General features: G+C 38.0%; 1 protein-coding gene across 3 annotated transcripts in view; it reads left to right on the top strand.

Moving 5' to 3' along the window:
• The window catches only part of rxraa (retinoid X receptor, alpha a), a 195,845-nt gene that overhangs the window by 48,556 nt on the left and 124,553 nt on the right, over window positions 1–22,736 (top strand). For 2 of the 3 annotated variants that reach the window (XM_072453598.1, XM_072453599.1), the window contains exon 2: window positions 3,844–3,972. In XM_072453598.1, the coding sequence (XP_072309699.1) occupies window positions 3,844–3,972 (129 nt within the window). The remainder of the gene's footprint in view (window positions 1–3,843; window positions 3,973–22,736) is intronic. The other variant, XM_072453601.1, reaches the window with a different exon arrangement.

Here is a 22,736-nt window from a genome sequence, read left to right as displayed (position 1 = left end):
ATCTTGTATTTTAAGACATCACATGCGCATACCACTCTATAGTTTCCGTGCTGCCGCCCCTTCGTGATTAGAGGGAAATTACTCCAGTGGCTTGCTCTCAGTATTAGTGGAGCCGCTGTTTTATTCACTTTTTTTTGCACTTTTTCCAATGACCCGACCTGACTGTTTGCCCGGGATCAGATGTTAATTCCGTAATGTCCAGTGACGTGACTCGGAGCGCTACACCATGTGCCATTGTTTGGCCTTCAACCTCTTTGTCCGACTAAGAATGTGGCCTGCTCTGGAGGAGTCCATGGAGCGGCGAAAGATTAAGAAAATATATATGATTATGGCACAAGAGGTTACTTCTGAGATATATATTAACCCTAACCCAAGTGTAGATTTTACCTAGACACAAGTACTGAGAAAACTATGCAACGCTTCTGCATTGGTTTTATGAGTAACATTTAACATTTCTTTTAAGTATCGTTTTGGATGAGGCTAAAATGCTTCTGATGGGAAAAAAAATACTTACAAAACACATTCGTAGTTTGGGTTAACCTTCCAACTTTGAGCAAAATATACACATAAATCAGCTTGAAAAAACTAATAATACATATTTTTTTTTCTGTTGACCATTTTTAATCTGGAAAAGTACATTTTCAAACTTTAATACTTTTAATTGGGTCATTTTTCCGTTCCTGTATCAATACATTTACTTAAATATTTAGTACGTCTTCCTTTGAATCCAAAAGCAATGTCATTTTCTAAAGTTTACATTCTTCTGAAAGTTCTATCTGTACTCAAATTGCCTTCACGATGACCCGTCCATATGGCCTTTTCAATGTTATAAAATGATATAAGCCAAATGCATATGTCTACTAAATTTAACTTCTGTCCTTATATTATGTGAAGAAAGCTAATGCTCCGAGATTAGCATGTTTGCTAACCGTGTGTTCATTACATCAGTCTAGTTTTCCGCAGAATGCTATGTGCTCAAAGCTAATGCTAAAGTCATTTTGATATGACTTTAGCATTAGCTTTGTGAGCCTCTTGACGCACACATGATCAGCAAAAACAAATGTGCAGATCTTGCTCTAAGCTAGCTCTTAACATCATTAAAGTAGAACGATCTATTTTTCATCATTTGTGCATTATCTGCAATGATCTAAGCTAGCCCTGCCACAGCTCTCACTCCTACTCATTTGTCAGTCTTCTCTCCTTCCGCTAAACAAATGCTAATCACTGCTTTGAAGACCTCATCATCGCTGCTGACCTGGCCTTTCTGCACATCTGAATATCTGCACAAACGTACCCCTGTGCGCACAACCATGCACAGCCCAGACAGCTTATCAAGGGGAACTAATTCAATATGGCTGAGCTCATCCAGAGTGACATGTTTTCCACGGCCCAAATAAAGGCGCTTTATTGGATGGCCGATGGACTGATGGGGGCTCGTCTAGTCCGCCTGACCGCCGCTTCCACAGTCTGATGGAAATCTAAAGGTCCCCTCATAGAAAATAAATAAAGCTTGGATTTGTGGAGATCTGACGATGAAGTCGATGGGATTTGCGTGAGTCCACAAAGTCGAGAGCGGTGATGCGCAAGGAAGGAACGGTGTCAGTCATGAAGCAAAATGTCAAAGGATGGAAAATGAAACCTTTTATGAAAGAGAAATTGTGGTCTGGTTCTACTGTGGCTTCATAAAATAGTATCATTAATATACTTCACTGTTTACAGAAATGACCAACCCCTATGACTGATTCTTGTTGTGTTTTTGCCGTGTTTTCATCTGGTTTGGGTTGGATTTCCAACTTATTATTTCATGGCTTTGTACGCTTTTGATATGAGGAAGAATTTGAAGTAATTATAGTTTTGGTTTGGCATTTTAGACCTGAATTACTCTTAGGGCTGTGCAAAAAGACAAACCAATCAAATTTTAAAAATGCTATAAAATAAGTAACTACACCTTAATTAGCCTTAATAAACTATAATACAATAATGAACAAATAGTTTATTAAGAATACTTCAGGCTTGGTAACTACTTAAGGGATTAGGGTATGAATTAAAGTTTTTAAACCTGATTAATTCTTAATAATCTATTTGTAAGCCTTTGTTCATGTGTAATTAAGGCTAGTAAGGTGTAGTTATTGTTTACGTAATGTGTGTCAGCGTTAACTTCCTGGAGATGAATAAAACAGACTTTTAATCAGTGACATTTAACACAAAAATATCTGATTTTCTCCTCTAAGTCTGAGCTCTTATCCAAAGAACTTTTACTCATAACTCATTGATTATTTGAAATGATTTAATCTCAATCTCAATCAAAGGTTAATTAATTGCCCTGCAGTGGTAGTTGTATATTGGGTTGGATTTGCGCCATTTTTGTGTTCACAGAGGTAAGAAATTGAATTGATCCTATACTTGTCTTGTCATTGGTGTAAGTCGACGGTTTTAAACATGTATTAGCGCCATATATAACGCAACAAACGCGGGGAACTTGTATTAAAGATGCAAGAGCATGTAATGATAATTTATTAAATGCCAAAGCTGAAAGATCATACCGTTAAATTGCCTTCAAAACAACTCAAAACTAATTATGTTACAAAAGAGCCAGAGTTTTATGCAACAGATAATATTGTTGTGCAACGTGCTAAGATAAGCAATCACTTACAAAATAAATTCAAATCTTTATCTATAGACCAGATATGATCAAACACGCATTGGACCGGCTGCCTAATCAGATTGTATGCACTGATAAAAGCATACAAATCATCTCCAAGGGAAATAAAACAAAACATAATGTAGTTCATGATATGTTGCACAAGGAACTATTCATGCAATTTCCCCAAATGACTATATTTGGAACAGATTTTATTCGTTTCCTCCCATCTTCTTTATAATGATGTCAGAATTGTTGACCAGAGGGCCTCATCTCTAGTACGCGCTCCCCTTTCGTACAGAATAATGACTTCCCTATTGAGATTGACCCCGTTGACCCCAGATACAGACAGTTCGGCGCGGATCACAGCCCCTCCAGGCATCCCGCGCTCATCTTGGCATTTTGCCCACTCAGAGTTGCTAACCTCCATCCTCATGGCCTTCTGCTGAGCAAAATCCAACCAGCATTTCTGTATATCTGTCTGATTATTTAACATTGTAAGCGAGGAAAAGAGACACACTGATCTGACACATATAATTGGTGGTTGTAGTACCTCAGGTTAGAAGGTTAACAATACAGCCAAGGATGAAAATGTTAGAGGGAAAAGAGGAAGATTTGTACCAAGACATGTCGTAGCCTGTTTCTTTTTGTCTGTCTTTATAAAGGTTGTTGAAAACAGAATTGCCAAGGTTTTCCTTCCTTCACAATGAGTTAGCACTAAATTCTTATTTCGGTTGAAACATGTTGACTTGGCCATTTAAAAGAAGGCCTTTTATCAAATTTCTGTTGTGCAACATTCTTTTATGGAGAACCTGGATATTTAAGAGTTTTGCTGAGTTTTATCCTTGTTTCAAACATCTGTGATTTTCTTTCTGTCGTAGTTTTTTTTTATGTTGGAGAGCAAAGAATCTTCACAGAGCAGATCGTTTGCATCAGTTATTAACTAAAACTATGTGACATATCAATTACATCCAGACAATGTTTTCTAGATTGACACAAAATAACTTCACACTGAACCCATGTCACGTTAGCTGCCCATGTCCAACCAGGAAGTACAATTATAAACCTTACGAAAATGGTCAAACTGGAGACAAATGGGCAAAATGCTCAGTATAATCTGAATTCTAATTGTGTTCACTCATTCATTGTTAAGTTTCCCCCAAACCTTTCTGACGTGCATTCTCTTGTCTGTACACCTGCAGGGTTCCTGAAGCCCCAGTGCTCGCTGGCTCCTCCCATGCAGCGCGGCCGATCCAGTGACGGCTGCTCCTGCTTCAGCGGCATGTGCCATCTTCACCAGCGCCGCTTGTCCTCCGGTAAGACAAGCTACTGTACGTACTACTCTCAACTCTTACAACACGCATGCCTCACGAAATGTACACAAGGCACACTGAGCTCCATAAATCTGGTGTGGGGCTAGGGCTGAAAGATTTGGGATCGCAATAGGCTTGTAATTCGCTTTTTTTTGTAATAGAGATACAATTCGCAGTGCAAATTAAAACACATCTAAGCGCATTCACATTTGAGGGACGTCTGAATAATAAGTGAACCAATTTAAGAGCCTGAACCTGGTGTTGAACCTTGAGTAGATGCATGCCATAGTGCTCAAACTCTCTTTTTCCTTCTTTTACATTATAGTGTTAAGAGTAAAAGTGTTTTATCCTGGAACAGTCCTTTAAACATGGGATTTTTATTCTATTGCAATGCCCTTTCAGCCCTAGGACCTGCTTCTTTTGGCATGTATCATAGATTACTTACTGCTTTAGATTCTGGACATGGTTAGGTCAATATCAACATCTATTTCAGCTGCTAAACGTGTTCATTTTCTCATAATCTATAAACATGTTGACTGTTCCTCATAAATATTGTGTTGAGTGCAATGAATGGTGAACAGCAAAACATATGCGTGCTTACAATAAGAAGTGACTTATGATTGTGTTGTCAGTGCTTCCATCCAGAGTTATCTGATAGGATAACACTGCCAGTCATGATATTGTGTCAGTGCCCCTTTGTAGTGGAAACACACCATGTACCTTTAGCTCAACAGTGAGAAATGCATATTTTTGAATCATTAGTATTATACCTGAAAGTTTTTCATTACTATTTTAAGCTAACAGTTAGCCCTTCGTTTTTTTGGATTGCTTGGTAAAAACATGTAGACGGGCTCTCTGTGTTTTATTCTGTGTTTATAGCATCTCTCAAAACGAAGAAAACATTATAAGAAAGCTAAAGGAAAAGTACAAAGTGAGTTTCTGGTACAAAAGGGGTATTAATGAGCACAGACATGATTTATGCCTGAGGCCCACACTAATGGCTAATAACAATAGGTTTTTTGTGCATCTACTGCTGCTCTTCACAGTCTGTGGGGGCTAGTCTGTGGATTCTGGGTTGAAAATATCGAAACCAATTGACAGAGATCGAAAGGGATTGTTAATGTTCTTTGGTTTTGTTTTGTGGTCAACCAGAGCGTGCATCTAGTGGTAACTGTTGCCTTCCTTGGCCGCTAGTCTTAGTTTGGGCTAACCTAGCCTATAGCATAGTAGTCATTCATGCTAATCTTTGCTTGAAACAAATTATCCCATATTGTACTTTTTGTTATTTTAAAGAAATTCTTGGCGAAATATCTGTACAACCGTTAGCAAAGGGTTTTGTCAAGTTTTGGAACTTTCTGCCGCTCCAGTTTTAGTCCTTGTTAATCTGATCTCTTTAGAGGATAAAAGTGACCGGATTATTTTTTATTTTTTTTAATTGGGCTAATTTATGTATTAGATTATTGTTTTGCTAACTGTATAATGCTATGTTCTTATCACATTAACACACAACTGTTTTACTTTTTCCATTTGTTATTCAACCCACTTTTCCATGTGTTGGTCAGATGTGCTTAAGTCCATTAGAAATGTAAAAATGTGAACGATGGCATTGCATAACTCAATACAAGTACATTGCAAGTGTTGACATTTTGCACCAGCTTATACATCTGACCAACAATTTGCAGAATCCATTGGCATTAGCCATCTTTACTAGCTCTGCACGGCCGGATCAGGTGGTGAAAAGCTGCTGAAACGTGTTGGTTGTTCTGTAACCCCCCCCACCCCCCATACCGCCGGTCTGAGGTGTAGCTGTTTGGGGACCGGTGGAGTCTGACTACACATGGTGTGGTTTTTATGATTAATGGCGTCTCTGCATGTGGAGGCCTCCTGATGGACAGGTTTTACAGAGGTGCTGGGGGGCTGCGTGGGGCCCGTTCTCCGCGACACCTCATACTAAAATGACCAGACTAACTTTACACTTACGGTCTACGACTATGGAAAACCTTTTCATAAGAAACAAGTCACAACCAGGAGTCTCTTTTATACAGTTCTCATCTACAGGTCTTTTTCTTTGTACAAGTGGGAAAGTTTTTGTAATTTTTTGGTAAGATTTGAGCTGTAGACGGTTCATTAAACAACTTGTATGACTAATTATAGATACAAACAAACTGCTTAAGGGTTGTTCTGTTGTTTAATTGTTTTATTGCGGCAATTTTTTTAATGCTATTGTACATTCAGAATATTTCAAAATGTATAATTGGGACTGACCTACTCGTATAGAGCTGTTCAATATGCATTTATTTATTGGCTATTTGACTTGCTGGTATGGCAGATAACAGATGTTTAGATTAGTTAGAGGGATAGGTGGACTTTCTATACAGGATTCATCAAACTAGTGTGAATGAAGCTAAATAGAACTCCAGAGGGAAGTGTTATATTATGGTTAAAAGTTTTAATATGTGTCCTTTTAAAAGTATGTAAAAACTGTCTTCCATGCTGGACAGAGGGGACAGGAGTCTGGTATGCAGTGGTTTAAGGGTCAGAGCATGTGGTCCACGTGTAACGATGTCTCTATCTGATAAGGCTGTAATATGAGGTTTGACATGGAAAGAAAGCATGACTCGGAGGAGTGGACAGGAGCTCATCCGAGATCAAATTATGATGTCTGAGACTTGGACGATAACGGTAAAGACAGGGACGCAGTGGAAGATGTTTAGGAAAGGACAAAGGATTCTGAAGAAGTGGGAACAAAAGTGAAAAGGTCTTATGTTCATTTATTTATTTTTGGCTTTGCTTCAAGTTTTGGGGGTCAGTTTGCACATTTTAGTAATTTATAGGATGTATTTTCTGTGTCGTCCTAGGATTGTATAACCTTGTGCACGATTGTGTGAGGGAAATCAAATGACTGTTGTTAAGAGCAAAAACGTGCCAAAAGAAAACTTACAATAATTCAACTCAATTCAACTGGAAATACGCCTTTGTATTAACCATGTAACTTCAACATCAAAAACATTGATAGGATTTGAAGATTTGTGGTATTTGTGCCGAAGGTATAATTCTTTATTGTGTGTTATGCCTCGCTCAATTACTATTATATCCAGAAGCTCTATAATTAAATATCCAATTGTAAAAATCAAATTAATCTAACTTGCCTTAAGATAATTTTGTAATTAAGGCGATCCATTCTATTATGCAAAACATTTCAAGCAATAATGTCTTATCTTTAGGCAGATCCAATCAGAGCAAGCAATTTTCATTTCTGTCATTGCCCTGAAGCAGCAGTAAACATTGTGATTGGCAATGACCTTGAGAATTTTAAAGATTAACGTGTTTTAAGTTAAATTGAGAACAGAAATAGACAAGTTGACACCCACGTTTTATAACATCTTGATATTTTTCTTTAGCTTTCATATTTAATCTCTTTTGCGAAGAGGATATTCAAATCAGTATTATTTCAATTAGCTAAATGAGTCTGAATCAGGGATTTCACAATATCAAATTTTAGTGTTGTAATTGATTATTGTGAGACAAAAACATTGCAATTTAACGATTATTCACGAATATTGAGACAGTGACCAAAAAAGTGTTTGGTCACTGTGAATTTTTCTTCCATTCCCGTGGTCTGGCGTGTTACTGTTCCTCAAGTTTGTGACCGGCTTTACAAAACTGAACTTTCTGAAAGACAAAATACATTTAAATAGGACAAAAACAGCCAGCAAAAAAGTAATTTACATTTAGGTCTATTTTTTGGACGATAGATGCAACTAAAAAGCTAATTTTTTGGGTTCTTACGATTATATTGTGACCTGAATAATCACGATTATCAATGAACCTAATCATTTTGACATCCCTAATCTGAATCTATAACTAATAGATTCAAATTTATCAATATTCCTGGAGTGAACCACATAGATTTACATTATTTTTGCAAAAATAAATACACAGAGGAGCACTGCTTGGATAGTTTTGAATGAGGAAAAAACATATATATCAAAGTTAAAAGCTATTTTGGCTACTCTTCCCTGCAGTGTAAACACATTATTAGTTCTATTCATCAGTGACATTTGAACATTGTTAAACTTCCTTGACTAAAAGCCAAAAACAACAGACATTTCTCTCTCTTTTCAAAGGTTTTTTTGGAGGGAAACCAGTCCGGGCATGATGTTTTAAACACCCGCTCCTCCTCCTCTTCGTCTGTGCATTTTATAGACACTCTTTTGGACCATTTTTACTGACACACTGTAGCCCGCGGTGTATCTTCTGAACTTCAATCTGTAATTATGTGTCTAGTTTTGCTAATGTTTGCCCGCGACTTTGCCTTTTCATGTTGTGGCTATGTTTAGACCATTTACTGTAAGAACGCACGAAGAATAACACTTCTATTTGTTTGCCTTTTTTTTTACCCTAGTTGGCATAAGTTGGAGATAAGTTGCCAATTTGTAATGTTTTATATAATAGTTTAGAAGAATTTAGAAGAAAAGTGTTTTGGTCACTGCCAAACCACAACTGGCACAACTTTCAGGTTTAACAATCAATTAGAGGGCCCATAAGTGAGCTTGAACTACACTTACACGTTTAACCCTCGGATCTTTGAGTGTATTCGTTGCTTTGAAAAACAAATACAAAATCAGCAGTTGTAGTATTCAAGTGTGAACTCGTGATATAATTTGATTTGGCGGGTTATTGGGTCATTGTTTGGAAACATGACATAAAAAGCAGAACTTAAGACAGACCTGATACCAGTGATTTTTTTAATCTTATACACAATTGACAAGTTTTGCGTGAAAACCTTATATATTTTACCTTTGCATACATCATTATCTTCAGTCCTCTCCTGTTTGAGCGTAACAAAACATTGAATATATGAGAAAATAAACTATAAAAGAAAGAATGCATTTAAAACATTGATTACAATTGTATATAAAAATAGCATTTTTTAAATTATTGAAATTGTAAAAAAAATATTTTGGTATCAATCTGCCCAACAGTAAAATAAAGTGAATATTCCGAACAAAATATACAACATAATTTCCCTCAAATTTACAGAGTTTAGTGCGTCTCTGGTTGACTCGTTTCTCAGTCTTCTGTGTTATTTTCATGTTATTTTTTCCCTCGTAAGCCGCCATGTTTGTTTAGACACGGACGGACCATGCGTTTCTCTGATTGGTTAATCCGCCTGTCAATCACACCCATTGATTCCAGCCCGATTCAAGTATTTTCAAAACATGTGACATTTACTGAACATTGACATAAACCTGCAGGAGTCTGAGAAAATGTGCCCGTTTACCTGGGAATCAAACCTGAAAATATGTTGCAGAATTGTTAAAAAAAAAGTATTGTATATGGAAATGACCGCAACACTGGCCAAAAACAGTCATAATGTTTATTCCATACTTACATTCTACAGTCGTGTGGTTTAGGTTTAGCTGCCGGAAAAGACTACTATAGCCTAAACTTCACGCGGCCTGTAATATCCACCACTCTAATTATGGAACTCGTTACTATAAAATCCTCCCCGCTCTCTCTACCCTTTATGATGTTCCTCCAATTTCAAAGGTCTAACCACAACAAGAAGCTGCCGTCGCCTTTGCCTGGCTTGTAACAGTGACTGCGCAGGAAGAGGATTTTTTTTTATTTTTTCGGGAACTTTCTGTAAGTCTTGACCGGGTATCGAAAACGAGGGTGAACTCAAGATGACATGTTGATGTGGGTACGCTGTGGTTTTGGCGGTTTTACATTGTTTGGGCTTTTTTTTTTTTTTTGAAAAACACGGTTACTGGAAAGAGGCCGTGAGAAAGCGGTGCAGTTCGGAACTCAGGAAGAGAGATGTTTTATGAGCAGAGGAATGAGGGAAAGTGAGTTTTTCTTTGCCCGCGAGTTGTGGTTAGAGAGTGAAGTGTTGCTTTAAAATGCTGTTCTTAATGTCACTTGTAACTTGTAGATGTATTTTAGTAGCCACATATTATTATATACTCATTATGCTACTTTAAATAATAATTTGCCTATTACATTTTTTAAAGAAAGAAATATTTACTTAGTATTTTTGTACAATAGCTACCATAAACGTTTGTATTCAGTATAGTTTGATTGCACCATAATTCCTCTTGGAACCTTGATTTCGGGTCAGTTTTACATCTAAGTGTTTCTTATTATGCTTATAATGGTTAAAGCAGTTTTAAAAAATACATTAAAAAGTACCAGTGTTAATCAGGGCCCTCTCATCTGGAAGTGCTGAGGGCCAACATAATCAGTCTGAGGGCCCAGAACATTGTTTTGACACCCCTGCTTTAAACCCTTACTTTTGTATTTTGATTTTGTTATACTTATATTAATATTATTCCAGGAGTAACTTTTGCGAGAAGACTGGAATATGAACTGCTAAACTATAATAAAAAAGAATCCTGTGCATTTCAGAATGATTGTAGAAGTCTAAACTGTGAAGTCAGCAGGTTTACCAAAAATAAATCTCTGCAGACAAAATTGGATTGATTGGACAGTAATTGCAAAAATAATTGCCAATTGCAATTTATTGCATTTAATTCAAGCTTTTTCCTCAGCCTGAAAGTATGCCATGATGCTGGGTAAGAAAAAAAAAACAATATTAAAAGTAAAACAAAAATCAATAAAATTTGCTCATGTAAATTCAAATGACTACATCTCGTTGCTACTTTCCGTGGAATATGAGGTGAAGGCTTTACAAAGCTAGCCTTGTGCTGCGTTACGTCCCGTCCTGAGCAAAGGAATGGAAAAGATTATCCACAGGAATGTCTGGGGTACCCTCAAACCGAGCGGACCGCGTCATCCGCCAATGGGAGCGCGCCGTTAGCTTAGCGCCGGGCTAATTTTTTCCTGCCCCACAATACAGTCTGATTACCAGGCCTGTGCGCACACATCGTCCGCGTTTAAAAGGGTCCAAATGACAGCAACAATTCTGCCCCCAGGAAGAAAAAAGGAAAGATGAGAGGTGGGGGGTGATGCTAGCTAAGCTTTATTTCATTAGCGAACGAGGGACTGGGGAAATGTGCCAGCGCTAACCGTGTGCATTCACTTTGTTTGATGCTCGATGCTCAGCTCGCGGCGCAACGCGAGCTAATGATTGCTTCTCAGTGCTTTGTTTTGGTTGAGTGGAAAGAGGTAAACGCAAAGAGAGCCAAGTCAAGCAGCAAAAGTCTTGACTGAAGTTCCACCGCAGTAAAACGGCTGTATTTGTGTTTACTATAAATTTAAATAATGGTTTTATATTACCACTCAAATATCACAATTAGGTGCGATATTCTTTCATTCAGTTTGGATACAATTGTCAGAAAATGTATGATCATTTTCTACACTGGAAAAAAAATAATTCTAAAATAAGATAATACGTGAATAGGTGCTTAAAATAAGTAGTATTTATCTTGTTTTGAGTATTTTTGACTACCATAAAGTGAGATTGCCAATGGAATCATCATAAAACAGTAACAAAAAGAGAAGCGTTTTCTAACTTGAAATGAGAAGAAAATGCTACTACACTTGAAAAAAGCTCAAAACATGCTTTTTTTCAAGTTTAACATGGTTTAAGTTTCAGTTAGAACAATATTCTTTTACTCATGTACATATGTTTATGCACTGACAACCAAAAATGTTTTTAATGCAAACTTGTGATTGCCCAAGTCTCTGTAAACTATTTCAACACACACAAACACAGATGAAAATACCTTCCCCGCATTTAAGATAAGATAAGATAAGATATTCCTTTATTGTCCCACATGGGGAAATTTCATTGGTGCAACGCAGGTAGATACAGAGGTAGATACAGAAGAACAGATCACTTATAGGAAGTCTGAAAAACACTTTCAGTAGAAGATCTCCTATAAATAAATAAAAACTCCCATAGACAAATAAATAAATACCATTGCATGTGATCCCGACAGTAATTGCACATGAATATGTAAACAATTATTATTATTTAAACAAATAACTACAAGAAGATCCAGGCCACATTTCCCCCTCTCTTCATTAAAACCATCTCTGAATGCAGCCAACTAATTCTGCATTCACTGTGAACTTGGAAATCTGTTCTCCATCTCAAAGTGAGCCAGAGTATAATTATGTAAGCTTTTGTTTTTCCTTTGCATAGCATTAGTAGTAAAACTGCACGTGGTTGGTCGTTCTACTGAGCATTTGTACAATTTGTGCTTTCGCAGCAGGGCTTCCAACTCCTCATATTGATTTGAAGCGGTCCTAGTGAGGTCAGGGGGGTCAAAAGAGAGGGGCTTGTTAGCTTCAAACTCAACTTGCTGGCTGTGAAACCATTGGATCATGAGAAGCCACACATTGTATTAATTGTGCTTCAAAACATAGTACTTAGAGTTGTCAGAAGTATCAGAAAACAAATACTAATCGACACTAAAACTATGATCTAAACTAGATACTCTTTTGAACAAGTTTCGGCCACATAAAAAGGACATAATTTTTACTTCCTTGAACAATTTAGAATGAAGTACTCAAGAAATGAAGATGAGTTTGTTATTTTAAGTTCGGGAGCAGGACCACACCCATTTCACACCCCTTCCTGCGACTACTCTTTTTAAATATCCTGGTCACACACATCGGCGTTTGTGACTTTGTGCACCTCCCTTTCACCCTCTTCTAATCATTCTAATGTATCTCCTAGATGGGGGTATCGAGGCCCTGGAGCCTATAGCCCTCATCGCCAGATGCCCCAAAACTCCATCCATTTCTGTACATTCGTGTTGTTCATGTTTCCTGTATGTCAATAAACACTTTGCATCATAGTCGGGGGTTGTGGTCCTTGCTAGTGAAAAAGTTTAAGTTGTTCGCCTCACAGCAAGAAGGTCCCAAGTTTGAGTTTTGGACCTTATGGAGACTTTTCGTGTGGAGTTTGTGTTTATGGTATTTCCTACGGCTACTCTCTCAACAACTGCACTATTGGCTCATTCAGGTAGTCCAGACCAGGGGTTCTCAAACTTTTCATGCCTGGACCCCCAAAATAACCATGCAACTGACTAAGGACCCCCACAATTAAATTAAATAGATGTCTCTAATTAGTTGTATTTTTTTTTTTTTTACTGTGTTATCTTTTTAAAGTCACATCTTGAAATCATCTTGCGGCCCCCAGCTCATGCTTTGCGACCCTTCTGAGGGGTCCCAACCCCCACTTTGGAACCACTGCTCTGGACCATGAAGCTAGCAAAAGCTCTGAAAAGCTACACTCACTGTTAGTTGTTTGATTGTGGAGGTTATTTAGTGACTTCTCTTTCAGCGAGTGTTGTTTTTCTGTCCTTACTGCAGAAAAAGAGCCGTATTACTGTATTTTTAATCAATGAAACATATATATAAAATGAAATGAAACCCAAGTTATGGGGTAATTGCTTGTAATATAGATCAAATACAAATAAATGTTTTCCCTAAAATGAAATTGCAAAAAAGCATTTCACTTCACAACATGTACCTGGGACATAAAACTCCTGCAATGGAAACAATATATGAGTTTCACACAGAAGTGGATGACCCAGGGAGGGTCAGCTGTCATGGACTGGGCTCGGGTGGACATTCTGAAGAAGGAGAGGATCCCCTTTACTGACGATTAGCATGTGGGACAGATATGTATGCATACAAATGACAAAGAGTACAACCTACAAATCATCAACTAAACCAACTCAAATGTCTTACTTACTAAAGTACAAGTAAATAAGATTTCTTCAAAAAGTAGCATAACTAACATAAGTAATTTGGCTCTCCACCTCTACTTAATAGCTTTAACTCTGTGACTTCCCAAAATGTCTGCGTTGTAATTGGCTGGCTGCAAACATACTCACAGTTAGGTCACATGCCAAAGAGCTTACGGTGCACTCCATAGGCCCCTCCGTTCATTAGCCAACATCATTCTATCTTGTTTTCATACACAAACTAACGGCTAATCTGGGTTCACGCTTTAATGATGGGGTTTTTAAGGCCAGACGACTGGAGTTTGTCAAAATGGGGATAAGAAACTGCCAATCCGTACCGCTAATTAGCCTTCTGAATTTATGTTAGGCTTATCAGACACGCGGTGGTTCCCAAGATGCAAAGCTTTCTGGGGTATTTAGGAAAAATTAAAATAATATGAGAAGAAAAAACTACAATGTAATGATGTGATGTTTATCAAAGTTTAATCCATCCCCCAGCGTTATACATTCAGCATTGGGAACTAAAGAGCAAAAGGCTAATTACAAAATAGTAATAGAGTTTGATAATATCTGTTGGACTACACAGTATGATAATCATGTTCAAATTAAATATTGACTTTACTTACAACAATTGCTATAAGTAAAAAGTATGTTTTGGTTCTTCAATTTATTTTTGTAACAACCAAAATCACAGCAGGGGTTGCCTCGAAGGGCGATGGGTCTCAAACCAATTAAAGAAGTATAAAGTATTATAAAATCCCAGTGCGGTCTCCACACAGAAATAAATACAAAATGCATAGTATGGACAGAGCAACAATGCAAAACTAACGGTTCAAATAATAGCCTACTGTTCTTCCAATCAAATCACATCACCCCACAACATTTTTAGACTTACCACAGTCGTGTGTAACCCATGCCTACATTTTTATGATTTCCCAAGTACCAATGGTCACACTGCTTCACTGCTGAATCCCAGTTGGTGTGTACATCATGGTTCACAGGGGCAGTAGTGTGTTCATGTGTGTGTGCGGCAGGTCACTGGAAATCACTGCAGTGCCTAAGCCTCTCATCGCTGCCTGAGCCCATAATCCCTGTCCCACTGAAACAATATCTCACAGTTTGAGGTCTGAGTGGGACAGAAAGGCAAAAGACAGGGACACAGAGGGGCACAGAAGGGCACAGAAGGGCACAGAGGGGCACAGAGGGACACAGAGGGACACAGAAGGGCACAGAATGGCAGTGAGGGGCACAGAGGGACACGGAGGGGCACAGAGGGACGCAGAGGGACACAGAGGGACACACAATGGCAGTGAGGGACACAGAATGGCAGTGAGGGGCACAGAGGGACACGGAGGGGCACAGAAGGGCACAGAGGGACGCATGTGGGCATAGAAGGACACTGTTCTAATCAACAACATGGTGATATCTATCAATCAATCAAATCAATTTATTTCTTGTAGATAAGCAAATGGTTCACTGTGCCACAGCATCCCTGTCCTTAGACCCTCCTCGTCTGCAAGGAAAAACTCAAAGATCCTGATGACAAAAGAGAAACTGGGAGACGAGCCACAGTGCAGGATGCACTTCTACAGACGAGCGTCCATTTCTTGTATGTTTTATTGTAAAAGAGACTTAAAAGTGCACGGCATGGTTTTGTGGTGGAAGGTCTGACACACGAAATGTGATTGTTTTGCCTGGAATATTCCTTACGATACAGTAATATGAATGTATCTATGTTTATGCCCCAAACTTTGGAAAGTAACCTTTTTTGCATCTTAAATTCGAAGTTCATGTTGTTTTTTTAATCAATTCTTTTATCCTGTTACAATATTCAAACATTGCAGAGGGCATATTGCATGGTGTTAGCTTGTTACATTTTGTTGAGATTCTATCCTTCAAACTGTAAATAGTGGGCATACATGTTTTATTTAGTTTATTTTCTCAACTAATATAACAGTACCCAGCAGCACTTACTTTCACATTACTCTCATTGTAGACTTGAAAAACCTACACTGAACATGAGTTGCGTTCCACTAGCCTTGCACTCAATTGCCTTAATCTGAAACAAAGATAACCACTCTGCCATTGTAAGACCACTGAGATGTTCACATATTTTGGATACTTCAGTTTGGAATACAGAAATTGCAAGAGAACCTTCCTTATACAAACCATGCCTGCGCAAACGTAACAACATTTAAACCGCAATTATGTGTAGCACTGAACACTATAGAATCTAATTACATTTTTCAAGCAGAATACAAATCATTCCATTGCTTTTTTTTCTCCCGCGCGGAACCTTAAGAGCCCTTACCTCCCCTTTCTCCACTCAGCGAGTATAAAATAGGCTTTTGTTGAGTCCTAAGATAAATTTATCTTTGGACGTAATGTATTCTCTCCCAGGCAGTTTAGGCACACGAGCTAAAATTCCACTTTGCTACAGATCCGAGCTCTCCGCGGAATCCATCCCCAACACTTCCAGTGGTTTAGGGTATAAAATAGAAGAATCATGCATTTTTTATCCCTATCAATTAAACATGATAAGCAGTTCTCATTCTTGCGGCCTCATGTTAATCCCGGCAGAGCACATTAGCTGCTGACGATGTTGATTAGTAAATTAAAGCAATGAATTTCGATGAAAATGTGGTGTAGTCTAGAAATCTCTGTCCTGGTTTAGTCTGTGGAGTCGGAAGGGTTTACGCTTGCTTGGGAATCGGTGTGGAAATTGTGGGGTTTTTTTGCATGCAGAAAACCTTTGCTTAAGTTATTCATATTTATTTTTGGTTCGGTGCGACGAGACGGACATGGAGAGCGATGAATAGTTTTATGATGCATTTGTTAGGGAATGGTGCTGTGAAGTGAAAAGGGAAAAGAGCTTGTGTAAGATTATATTTTTTTATTTTAATTTTTTTTAACATTGAATAGCTAAACAACAGAAAAAGACAAGACAGAAGAAAATAAATATAAAAAAGAAAGAGAGAGAGAGAAAGAAAAGACATCCAAAGGAAATAAAAATGAAGGCACAAAATCAAAATCCCATTTAGTCCAAAGTAAAATTTGTCAATTTTTAAATCAAATCCAAATGTGATTCCAGATGTCAGCCAAAGTGTTTTGTCTAGTCCTCAATTGTCAGTGCATCTGAACCGTTCTATATATTACATTTAACATCAAACTAAATATGATTATTTTGTGTGAAATAAGAGTCAATGTTGGATTTGATCAAATTGAATATGTTTATGAACAACATTTCTATGACAATTCATCATATTTATTTGACCAAATCTGAACTAATAATCATTAAGGACAGATATTATTATCATCTTATCGGCCTCATGTTTTAGAACTTAAAATAATGTATTTATTGAAAAACACACAACTTCCGAAGTTCCCTCATGAGGATTAATGTAAGCACGCCATCTGCTGGTGGATTATTGTGGGGAAATAACCAAAAAATTGCATGCCTTGACAGTGAATGTGATTTGACGGCAGAAATGCTCAGAACGAGTCCAGCACAGAAGTGTTTATGTGAGGCTCAGAGAAGACAACAAACGTGAATGAAGCTAAATACAACTCTAGGTTTTTGATGAAGGAACTATGTTATTATGCTTTCATTTAGAATAATATGTGTCCATTTACACAAAAAATATTGAAAATTCTGTAACCTTACCCATTGTCCCACTCTCCCTCTCAGTTTGTATTTTTATATATCTTTGCGTGTAACTACATATTAGCACAACACCACATGCCGGCCCCGTCCCTCTAGAGCCTCGCCTCGCCTCTTTCAGACAAACCCTGAGTCTTGACAAGACATTTCCATTAGCTCCTACCTTCCCCACGACCCCCTCCACACCTCCACCACCACCGGCCCCGTCCTCAGCGCACCTCCACACCTCCGGTCCAGCGACACACCAGGGAGGAGGGCCGATCCAGGCTTGTTGTTGCTGCAGTTGTGACGGAGGGAGGTCAGGGCTCAGCCGACGTGGAGCTTTCCAAGGTTTTCTGAACATGGAACAGGGCATTTGGTGTTGAACTATGTAGTGTGACGTTCTGAGTGCTTTGAGGGATGTTTATTGGAAGAAATGAGGAAGTGGTAAAAATGTGGCTGGTTTTGAAAAATAATAGTTGTTCTGCTTAGTAATATTGAATTAGATTAGTCGTGACATATGTCGGATTTTGTTTGAATGTTTTGGCATCATCATCATAAGCTTTATTTTGGACATTTACATGGTCCGTAGAATATTTTTTGGTTTTGATTTCTGGATAGTTTTGTGATTTTTCCACTCTCTGTGTCTTTTTTATATATTTCTTGTTTTATGAAAAGAACCAAAAAAAAAACATTGTGTTGTTTATTTAGTTTTATTATAGGGCCCTCTACTATTTTATAAATTGTGTGTTGTATGTGGGTTTTAGTTTTTTTACTGAATATCTTTTGTGCCATTGTTAGAATAGGATAAAGTTGGTTCCCAAGACCAAAACATGCTTTTAGAAATCAGTTGGGGGACAAATGTTTTATTAAATGCATTTGTTTTATAAAAAAAAAAAAAAAAAAAAGTAAAATAAATGAATAACAGTGGGGCTGAAATTTGGCAACATTTACAGTATAGAACATGCTCCAAAAGTAAAGTTCACAGTCTTCTTAATATGTTACCATGAAATATTGTTTAGTATTCTAATTTTAAACATCATAAACTTTAATTTGAGAATAGACCACAGTTTTGTTCCACGCCTTGTGACGACTTCGATGACCTCTTGTCGTGCAGCCAATAATAAAGTGCTTAGTTTCTCCTCATGCCCTTTACCAGAATGCAGGGGGCAGGACTGGGGCAGGACTGGGGCCGGGGCATCGTGACGCGTCTGACCCCCCAACTTTAACCAAAATACGCGGGTGACCTTCGCGTTCGGCTCCTGGTTTGGCTCCCTGCCCCCTCTCGCTCTCCTCTCACTCCCACGTCCCCTGCCTTAATGCCAAGTGTGTCAAATCGCCTTAGCGTCAAAACACAGACTCTCCATCCCCGGCCCGGTCCTTGCCTAATTTTACCCCTCAGTGTCCTGGATTTTGGGTAAACGCATTTGTAATGGCGTTAATGAGTGCGCAAATGTTGAATTGTGGATGTAAATTTCCAAACATTGACCAAAAGATTGTATACATGTTATTATTATTTGATTTCAAACCAGTCGCATAGTAACTCTACTGATCTTTGTGTCAGATGCCCTTTCTTTCACAAGATATGCTAAAATTACTGTAATTCAGATGTAGTATTACCATGTACTTGTGCTGGATTGGAATTGAACCATCTTCCCTTTGGTTTCTAGGCAAACGATTAACCCACTAAAGCACTGCCACGGAACTTATAACGTGGCTATGGAACAATCAAACTTGTCAGCATTAACAATTAAACATTCTCTTTATGATAAGCCTAATGTAGCGCCTTGTTGCTAACTGTTTTTACGACACACAACACCACATGCTGGGGAAATATGTAACATGTAAATATGTAATTGTATACTTCCATGAATAATTGTCACATGTTCACAGGACAAATTGAGTTTGCGCTGTATCATTAAATGTATTTTATGGACTGTTTTGATAGTGCAAAGCTAAACTGGTAGATCATATACTCCTTGTGTATATGTATTATGTGTGGTTGTGTGTGAGTGTATTTGGCTCAGAAAGTGGACTCTGTGTAATGATTGTTGAATGGGTTTTGTTTGCACTGGCAGACGGAAATCTACAGTTACAGTCAGGTGCGGATATATATATATATACATATATATATATATATATATATATATATATATATATATATATATATATATTTTTTTTTTTTTTTTTTTCACGAGCTTAATGTCTCTGTACATTGTCCCTTCAAATAAAGACTAAACTAAACCTCTGGAGTCTACACCAAGAGCAATAATTCAATAAGCAGCCATGTCTGATTCAAAGCCAATCTTATTCATTAGAAGTGCTGTTTTTACTTATTTATTGTAACTTTTACTCAAAAACGGTTTGGTCATTTTAAACTGTTTGCAGCGATTCAAAGTTATTCCTCATTCCAAGCATCCGAAATTAATCACCGCAACAAATTCATGCACACGTTTCACAACTTTCAGAGGCTAGCATCGTCGCAGTGAAGCTAACAAACACTAGCATGCTAACAGCGTACTTCCTGGTTCACGGAGGATAAAACGTTTCATGAACAGATGCAGACATGTAGTAGTTGCACGTAAAAATTGTGTATATCCCCAAAAAGTAACATATTTGACAACTTTGCAAAATTATATTGAAATGGAATTGAAAATAAAAACAAATAACAATAATTACTGAGCTCTTCAATTTGACGTCACGCCATCTCTAAAAGTCTGTAAAGAGTATTAGGCTAATGCACTGGTCTCAATCCTTTGCCAAACAGGCCTGATTCGTTCCGTTGGGTTGACTGCACTTAGCACATGCTTTGTTTGTGGAACTGATTTATCGAGTTAGGTCAGAACACACACACACCACCGTCGCTCGTACCGTGAAAGAGAAGTAATGCGTCTCCGCTGGGACCGCACGGCTCGTAAAATACTGCAATCGTACTCAAGAAACTGTAGAATTCGAGGGATATGCGTATGTAAAAGGAACTGTACGGTTTGCATATCACTGAATATTGTGTTATAATAGTATGAGTGTCTTGCAAATCAGTCAAAATGAGTAATAATGGTCAAGTCTCCACAACCGAGCCATTTGTATTACTCAGTCCAGAAGTTTCAGACTGATGTCGAAGTAATTATCAATTCAAAGCAATTAAAAATGTCACTTTAAATCATCGAAAGTCCTAAATAAAACAGGAAACCAAAACCTATGATTTGTGTTGATTTTTAAATTTCCTTTTTGCTTTTAATGGGCATATTTTCTGACGCCTGTTTCGTCTTCGTGGAAATGTAATTGCTTCGCCTATGTTCTACATTAAATTGATGCATCTCCATGGTGACAAACAGGTCACGCCCCTGGGAAGGTTAGATCTGTGGAGAGGCGAGTCTGCTCAGAGGAACGATGCATATTTGTTCAAGTTTTTATTCATTTTATTTTTTTTGTTTTTGGCATTGAATAAATGCCAAGTAGAGTTAATGCTACACTGTGGAACATTCAAAGCAGTAACATTAGTATAATTAACATCAGCAGATTCTTTTATTCTTATTTTTCTGGCTTAATACAAAGATTGCTAAACATTATTATTATTTCACACCGAAATTAAAAGAAAAAAACTTAAAAATAAACATTTACTTTGCTCAAAAGCTTAAAAAATCCCCTATATAATCTCTGGCTACTATTGCTCCTGCTGACCTTCAGCTGCAGAGGCATGGGACTGACCTGAGCAGCAGGACAGGCCGAAGAGCTGCTCCCCAAAAACAACACACTGCGCCCGGCTCTAAAAGTACACCTGAGCTCCTGCGCGGCCCATAACGCACAGGCCAGTGAACAAACAGCCAGAGTGGACGGACAAAACTCAAGCCACAAGAGTGCACGCTGAAGAGGGGCATGATTTGGAACCAGGAGAGAAAAACTGTATTTTGTGCCCTCTCTCACTCTGATGTTGGACCATAACAGAGAAACATTCATTTCTTCATTATTTCTCTCAATATAAGAAACGATATCCACAGTTTTATTATACTGCATGGAGTATAAAAAAAATATATATACACATGGTAAAGTTATGAGGCATGTTTCTGAACGTTTCATTTTGGTGTTTGTTGGAAAATAAATTAGGATGACTTATTTCAGTAACTTCTAAATATGTCTATTGTAATAAACAAATGTTGAGGCAAAAAAAATCCTTTAAACAAACCCTAGAGATTATTATTTATTTTTTTAATGTGGATATGTCTCTTCTAATCTTCTTTTAACTGCTGTATATATTATATATTTATAATATTTGAAATAGCACTTTGCTTTCTGCAGCTCTGAAGGGAAACGCTCCCATTGATGGCAGCAGTTTCTTGATTTTGTTGTTGTTGTAATGAACAGATTTCTTGGAACATGGTCCAAAAAATCCACATTTTCCATTAAATCTGGTCACGCATAAACAATATAACTCTGTACAGTCAAGTGCAATGTCCCAATCAGTGAATCTAAAGTCCAAGTTGCTCAAGCCAAGACAAACCTTTCAGACATTCTTGAATTGTTGAGTGAGCAAAGCATAGACACAAGTGTTGCAGCCAAGCGTAACTAATGGGAAACATAAGAATTTGAAAGAAAACAAGACACAAAACATAAATCACATAAATGGGGCATCTTGCGTTTGGTGAAGACATGGCCAAATATCGACTTTTGCTCCTCCAGATGTTCCACGGTAACTCATCTGTCAGCGGAAGAGGCAGTGACCGGCGGGACGTCTTGAGATGGTGCATGTGTTTTGGCTTCTTAATCATGTCGAATATTTGTTTAACTTTCTGTCGTGCATACTTGCCCCGGCAGTATTATTTGTATTCCGGCAGCATTATTTGTATTTGCGGTCAGAGTTGCCGGTCCAGTTGTGAAGTAGGGCACATCGAACAGCTGCCGGCCGGAGCACTTTGGATAGATTGATGGTTACACTTCTGCGTTTGTCGTACAGCCTTAGAGCATCAGGAGATCAAGTGTCTCGTTGTTGTTGTTGTTGTTGTTGTTGTTGTTGTTGTTTAGAGAGCGGCCAGTAGATTTCCCTGTTACGTTAACGTGTATTTGAGTGCAGTAGAATTCATATCACTCCATACGGTGGTACTTGTATTGACTGATGGAAGCAACGCTGCCAATCAATGCCACCAGCCGCCCCGACCACCACCATCATGTATGCAGTCCCAACCACCGACTTTTGGGTTAAATAAAGGATTTAATATTGATTTGCTTGAAGGATGTGAGCCAATGCACTTTTAGGACTATTGTGAATGTGAAAATGTATCTTACAACTTTTGACTTTCAAATTTGGTCGTACTTCACAATGGTTTTAAAGTTCCCTTTAACTTGTTTTGGTGGAGTGTCCGTTACCTACTTGTAGTTGTCATTGTATCGTTTTTGAATGCTCCGCAATGTTGCATTATTGCATGGAGACGCCACCAGGCAAACAGGTCAGATCTGCGGAGAGGCGACCTCACTACCAGTTA

The sequence above is a fragment of the Eucyclogobius newberryi genome, unplaced genomic scaffold, assembly GCF_026437365.1.
Source record: "Eucyclogobius newberryi isolate DKJ021-1_F unplaced genomic scaffold, fEucNew1.0.hap1 SCAF_2, whole genome shotgun sequence".
Lineage (NCBI taxonomy): Eukaryota > Metazoa > Chordata > Actinopteri > Gobiiformes > Gobiidae > Eucyclogobius > Eucyclogobius newberryi.
The sequence above is the reverse complement of the archived record's forward strand: the minus strand, read 5'-3'. Positions and strand labels throughout refer to the sequence as shown.